Source organism: Dendroctonus ponderosae, unplaced genomic scaffold, assembly GCF_020466585.1.
Source record: "Dendroctonus ponderosae isolate FM_Combo_2020 unplaced genomic scaffold, Dpon_F_20191213v2 Dpon_F_20191213_5, whole genome shotgun sequence".
Classification (NCBI taxonomy): domain Eukaryota; kingdom Metazoa; phylum Arthropoda; class Insecta; order Coleoptera; family Curculionidae; genus Dendroctonus; species Dendroctonus ponderosae.
Window position 1 is genome coordinate 13,670,985 of NW_026018715.1, and position 7,001 is coordinate 13,677,985.

The window sequence follows — 7,001 nt, forward strand, 5'->3', positions numbered from 1 at the left end:
TAAAGGCCATTTAGTTATCTCTGGAATGATGTAAAAACGAGCGTTCTTGCTCATTTTGCTTCCGAGAAACATGCAAAACGGGACGGAAAACATGATATTTTGCAATAATCTTGCGCCACCCTTGCACAAAATGAGGATCATTTTTCCAAGTTCATAAACAACAGAAGACTGTATTTTTTGTACATAACCCCCCCCTGACTTTAAAGCTGGATCCGCCCCTGTTCGAATTATGGACAAAACCCTAATAATTACTTCTAGGTCTTTTTTCCCCGAACTGGAAAAGCGAAAGTTTATAATCATTTATTTGTAAAACTCTTGGAAACTAAGTTTTCTTCACTTTTAGGTCAATATTTCTAAACAACACTGACTCTAAACAGAAAGACCGCGTTCTCCTAACATTTTACTGTACAATATTGGCCAAACTGACTCTTTAATGCAAAAAAATGAAGAGATCGATTTTGCAAGAAAACGCGTCGACTTTTTTTGGACTCAGCTTTGTTGCTGGAAAAATCTAGATAACTTTTTTTAGTTGTTTGAGCAAAGTAGTAAAACGTTACTCAGAAAAATGGTGATGACCTTTTTTTAGATGCGAAAATTCCAGTCTCGTAAGGCTTTGGTAAATGACTGATAACTTATTAACCAATGAGTTACAACTCGTTAACTCGGACTCAACTCAATAGCGCAATTCAACACAGTGTTACCCAGGCCTAGTTTCACACAGAGAAAATCCCTACATACCAATAAAAATTGCTATTCCAACCACACTGAATGTAGAGTAGGCGGTTGCGTTGATATCTGGATGTCTATTTTGATACAGTTTTACCATTATGAGAACAGCCATCACATACATAAAACTGGTATCTGCAAAAAAATGCGCTGCACTTTTCCCTTATCCAAATTGGCTGTGATTGCAAGTGCTCGTAGCGCTCTTGCAGGTGCGGGACTTACCAAACTGGTAGTTAGATTGACTCGGACATATGTGATAACAGGCGGAAAGAATGCCTTCGATGGTCAAAGCCAAACCCATAGCGTGGAATAAACCATAATGTACCGGAATTCCATTATCCTGCAATTGATGATGAGTATCAATTTATTTTCCTGTCATGTTTGTCCTGCAAGTGCTTAATAAGAGCCACTTGTGCGCTTGAATGTTTGCGTGATTAAGCTGGTTGAAGATGAAACTGCTGGTCATTCAACGAAAACTGGCCAGGTATGGTGGAAATGCCCACCTTTGTGATTCTTATTCGATACTGTCTGTCCAGTACGGCCAGTATCAGGAATATGCCGATAAAGATGTAACCGACGTTGGAGAAAATGTGATTAAAGTCGCTGAATCCAAAAGCGGGATGAGCGCATAAGAAGTTGTAGTAGCAAACGTCCTGATTTCCAGTCAGATTTACTACCTGAAATCGACAGTAGATTCACAGTACAGACAATCAATTCAAAAATAAGTTTCATCAGAAGAAAGATAAGTTTCTCTACTACTAAGAAACAAAACTCTCTCTGTGTGCTCGCCAAACACTTTTCTCCAAGTCGACTTACCCTTTGGTAAGTTACGACCAATTGTATCACAGGAATGCTGTAAAATAGGGCAATACTGGCAGTGTGCGACAAGTAGTTGAAAGCTCGTTGCCTGATCCGTTTCGGATACTTCGCAAATGTATCCACCGTCAAGTCCTTAGAGAGGATGATTTTGTTGATTTCTTCATCGGTAAGCGGCTCGATGTAATCCTTAATCACCAAAGCTGGAAGAAAACAAGTCGGTAGGTATGCAACTTCTCTATCCATTAAATTGCTGAAACAATTAAAGCTTCTGCGGTTGTGGTTTGAAAAAATTGTGGATTTTGCACGCAAAGATGCCTACCATACGTGCTAGCGAAACGTCACGACGCATTATTTCTTAAGTTCTACAAAACTCAGTTTACAACTACAGTTTTTGCCAATAGTGAATGTTTGAGCAATTTGTTTAATTTCACTTGAAAGTTCTGAAATGAGTCAAACAAAAGGTTTGTATTACCAGTGGACTGTCTGTCCAGTGGATTCTCAAATTTCCTTCAGACTCTTTGATTTGAACTTTTTACCTTCCTTAATTATTTGATGAAGTCTTGACCAAAAAGCTACTAGCGATTTTTATGTGTTTGCTTTACAATTGTTTACCGTTTCTTAATAATATAGAAAGACAATTTGGTAATTTTGCTCCCTTAACAGGGAATTGACTTGTTTGGGCTTTTTCGTTAAGTTTCTGCAGATCATGAACTGAAATGAAAACACTGATATTTCTACACCAAATGAGCGGCTTTAAGTTAACATTTTGCATAAAACTTGATTGAAAATGTCCCCAAAAATGGTCTAAAAGTCGGCACAATAATCGCTTTATGAACGACCAATATTTTCTGGATAATCGCTTTTTATAGACCTTTGTGTCAAATTTTGTCAAAAAATTGATCGATCAAAAATGTTTTGAACATTTTTTTGCTTATTACTCACTTTAGCAAAAAATCAATAAAACATTTTCTGTAGACATTGAGTCCCTTAATCCAATGATATAGTTAAAAGTCTTCGACCATTTTTCGTTTTACAGATATTGCGTTTTTTTGAGCGGTTTGCCTCGAAAATCCTTTACGGATGTAGGAAAACCGCTACTGGATAGTTTGTGATAGTTTCCGTAGTTTATCAAAAGTAACTTAGTTTTCACAGAAAAAAATTGGAAAAAAGAAAAGGTTCTCAAAATGTCTTAAATTATACATCATTTTCAGCTCATGGACGCGAGGAATGCATCGGACTCATTGAAAAACATGATAGAAGTTTCAGATTCGAAATAGTAGACATTTTCGGCACAGTTTAAGCGTTTTTTGAGCGTTCACGATCTTTAGCCGACGATTTCTTCCTTATTATTGACCCAAACACTTCAGAAATGCATATTTGTTACCTTCTTACGTCGAAAGGAATCTATTGAGCTAAAAAAACACGCATGTGAAATTTTAATTTTTGGCCGAAATTTTTCCAAGGGTGGATTTCGATTTTTTGAAAAAATAAAAATTTTCTCAAAATGTCTTAAATTTTACATTATTTTCAGCTCACGGACGCGAGGAATACATCTAACTCATTGAAAAACATGCTCAAAGTTTCAGATCCGAAATAATAGACATTTTCGGCGCAGTTTAAGCGCTTTTTGAGCGTTCACGATCTTTAGCCGACGATTTCTTCCTTATTATTGACCCAAACACTTTATAAATGCATATTTGTGACCTTCTTACGTGGAAAGCAATCGATTGAGCTCAAAAAACACGCATGTGAAATTTTCATTTTTAGTCAAAGTTTTTTCAAGGGTGGAGGTCGATTTTTGTCAAAAAATTGTTCGATCAAAAATGTTTTGAACATTTTTTTGCTTATTACTCACTTTAGCAAAAAATCAATGAAACCTTTTCTGTAGACATTGAGTCCCTTAATCCAATGATATAGTTAAAAGTTTTCGATCATTTTTCGTTTTACAGATATTGCGTTTTGAGCGGTTTGCCTCGAAAATCCTTTACGGATGTAGGAAAACCGCTACTGGATAGTTTGTGATGGTTTCCGTATTTTATCAAAAGTAACTTAGTTTTCACAGAAAAAAATTAATTTGAAAATTAACCACCAAAGTATCATAGAAAAATCGGCTCATTTTAATTTCGCTTTATATCATAGATTGGTAAAAATAAAATAAAGACTTTGTGGAAAAAACGATGATTTTGCATATATAATTACTAATACTTAAATACGCGCTTTTTTCAAATTTTACGCAATTTGCAAAGCTTTTGAGTATTTTTCTCATATCAAAACTGACCAGAATATTTTCAAAATTTGTAAAAATGAGGAAAATTTTCAACATACGAATCTTCATTTCTTTTCAGAGGCCGCCAAAAAAGTTTTTCCTGAAACTTCTTTGAAATTATTATAAATAATCTTTAAAAAGTCTTTTTCTAATCAATTTTGTACACACATTCTACAGACACTCTTAATATTAGTTGGTCTCTTCAGGGGTTTGTTCGCCTCGGCGGCGAATGTAATCCGTGCTTCCCTGATTGTTTAATTTTCCGACTGGTTTTTGCCTCAGCGGGACGAGCCGAAGTGGCACACCTCTGAAGATGACAACCATGCGTGCGAGCGAAACGTCAAAGGCGTCATGGCCAACTTTCTATTGGTTTTCCATTGTATAAACTGATAGATACAAAGATTCGTAGTTGCCTCAGATTTTTCTTACTAAGTCATGACGTTTTCAATGATTTATCGTTGGCTTACGCGTAAGAAATATTTCTAGTCAACACTTTGAAATAACAAAATCGGGATTTAAAAATTAAGGAATAAAGACCGAAAGCGCTCATCTCAAAGTAAATAGTCTTAAAACTGTTGAAAAACTCGAAATTTTCAGTTTTGCTCGGCAATAAGCGCATTTCACCGATTGACCAGAAACGTCTTAAGTTCCCCCAGGGGTTGCAAGCGAAATTTTTGGAGAGGTTTCCATCAAAAACCCACTTCCAGGGGAAACTTCTGTGATCTTCGATCTTCTTCTTCGGCCCAATTAACTTACTTTCAGGCTTCAGGCGTGAGATTGTTCCGAATCGGTTGAAAACGAACACAATTCCCGTAAACAGGAGCCCAAAGGCCGCAACTACCGTCAAAGTACCCATGCTGGCTAAAATATAGTCATGAGTACTGATGCTTTCCCTTATATTAAATGTAACGGTCGATATGATGGTGTTTTCCATTACTGAGGCGGACCGAATCATCGGAATAATGGAACTTTCCTGGCTGCATTCGTAGTCGTCGGGTTTTGCCACCACTACCAAGAAAAACCCTGCCGGGTATCTCCTTTTCTATAAGTAATAAAACAGTTGTTTGAGGTTGCAGAAAAAATAATTTTTTCAACTAAGGCGCAGCCCAATTTTCTGTGATTTTATCCATCAATTACTCACCGCAATTGTAATGGCCCCTTTCTTATTAACCGTTTGATAGGTGCCTTCATATTTAATGTCCTTATTCGTGTCCATAACGGGGCACTGAAATCAATCCATAATCGATTCGGTTGGGTGTGCACATTAATATTAAGCATACAAGCATCAGGTAAAGTCCAGCCTTCCTCAATGGTTTATCCATTGAAGCTGTTGCTCTTTTTGAGTTTTTTTTGTTTTTTATAGTCTTGACCCAAAAACGTTAAGCAAATATGAAGAATCCCAACGTAAATAGAGCCAGCTGACCTTTTATAATAACGCCACCAAGATATGCCCACGGTTTAGAAAGGTCAATGCAACAAAGTGAAAATCATTATTTGACGATTAGAAACCTAATTGACTTTTGTATATCTGCTGATAATGAACAGATCAATTTGGAGATTATCGAAAAAGTAAGCAAACACCTCTAAACTTGCAAGCATTTTCTCCACTTACCGCACTGTCCTGCACCGAAATGGTAAGACAGACATCGTCGGTAGAATCCACCTCGATCACAACCGTATCCGTGCAATTCTCATCAAAGGCAAAATATTTATATCTCGACTGCGATGGAGAAACCATAACAGTATAGTCGATGTCTCGTTTCATGAAAAAGTCCCGCTCCTCCTCCAGTATTATCGTGACTGAGACGTTGGTGGGCGACGATGTGGAGATGGCCACAATAAAGGTCTGGGTGAGAACTAGAGGACCCACAGAAAAGCCTGCAAAAAAGTATTGAAAACCCTCATTCATTTAGCTGGAAATCTCACTGGATTCTTCATAGTTTATGATGGATTGCATGTCATCATGGCAGAGAGTCTTCGAAGTGTTGTAGAAGAGCATCGATTTGTTACTATGACTAGTTTCGATGACCTGAGGAACTGTCCAAGAAGAAACCTGCCGGGCTTGTCGCGCAACCAACAGTATTGGTAGATCTCTGGTGGCATCTGATGACCAGGCTCTCACTGTGTAGGGGTTGGACGCCTTGAATTGATCACATCATTGGAATAAACAGCATTTTTTCTTCCAGCCTTTCTATCTAGCTCTGCAATTGTGCTACTTACACTTGATGGTGGATAAGTCAGGACAAACTCGTTGCGTGCACTAAGTTGGATGGTCTTCTCGGTTTCAAACTGTGCAGTTTCATTGATGATGACCAGGCCGCTTAAGTCGGACACTGCGATTGATCCTAGCAGTACCAGAATGGCATAGAAGTGGACATTTTTCATTTCTATACTAGCTGGGACACCTGGAAGAATCCGAGAACGTTCAATCTCACTGGAAGGCGGTTGATAAAACTTCAATTGCTCAAAATAGGTGTTTAAAGTGATTTCCGATGTTGTGGTTCACTGATTAGAATACGGATAATTCATTAAATAGATAAGGGGGTTTTATCATTTACACAGCGTTACATTTCCCAAATTACCGAATCGCGTGTAAACATTGAGTGTTTAAAACCATTTCGAATAAATTGTTTTTGTAAATATCTGGGAGCTTAGCACAAGTGGGAGGCATTTTCGGGTTTTGGCTGCTTAATCTGGGTTAATTTTAGCAAATTGTTTAGTTAGTTCAATTAATTAATTAATTGAGTGGTGCAATTTTGCAAATTTTGATTTTTGGTCAAAGTTTTTCCAAGGGTCCAAGTCGATTTTTTAAAAAATATTAAAATGTTCTCAAAATGTCTTAAATTTTACATCATTTTCAGCTCATGGACGCGAGGAATGCATCGAACTCATTGAAAAACATGCTAGAAGTTTCAGATTCGAAATAGTAGATATTTTCGGCACAGTTTAAGCGTTTTTTGAGCGTTCATGATCTTTAGCCGACGATTTCTTCCTTATTATTGACCCAAACACTTCAGAAGTGCATATTTGTTACCTTCTTACGTCGAAAGGAATCTATTGAGCTAAAAAAACACGCATGTGAAATTTTTATTTTTGGCCGAAATTTTTCCAAGGGTGGAGGTCGATTTTTTGAAAAAATGAAAATTTTCTCAAAATGTCTTAAATTTTACATTATTTTCAGCTCACGGAC

At 37.1% G+C, this 7,001-nt stretch overlaps 1 protein-coding gene across 2 annotated transcripts in view; it reads right to left on the minus strand.

The window, feature by feature from the left end:
* LOC109533632 (SID1 transmembrane family member 1) overlaps positions 1 to 7,001 on the minus strand; it is a 12,072-nt gene that overhangs the window by 3,433 nt on the left and 1,638 nt on the right. The window contains exons 2-10 of one of the 2 annotated variants that reach the window (XM_048666887.1): positions 6,032 to 6,216; positions 5,738 to 5,951; positions 5,424 to 5,689; positions 4,953 to 5,036; positions 4,568 to 4,853; positions 1,543 to 1,745; positions 1,230 to 1,403; positions 949 to 1,066; positions 739 to 861 (exon numbers count right to left, since the gene is read on the minus strand). In XM_048666887.1, the coding sequence (XP_048522844.1) occupies positions 739 to 861; positions 949 to 1,066; positions 1,230 to 1,403; positions 1,543 to 1,745; positions 4,568 to 4,853; positions 4,953 to 5,036; positions 5,424 to 5,689; positions 5,738 to 5,951; positions 6,032 to 6,196 (1,633 nt within the window). In that variant the 5' untranslated portion in view covers positions 6,197 to 6,216. Of the gene's footprint in view, positions 1 to 738; positions 862 to 948; positions 1,067 to 1,229; positions 1,404 to 1,542; positions 1,746 to 4,567; positions 4,854 to 4,952; positions 5,037 to 5,423; positions 5,690 to 5,737; positions 5,952 to 6,031; positions 6,321 to 7,001 lie in introns of those variants that run through there. The other variant, XM_048666888.1, reaches the window with a different exon arrangement.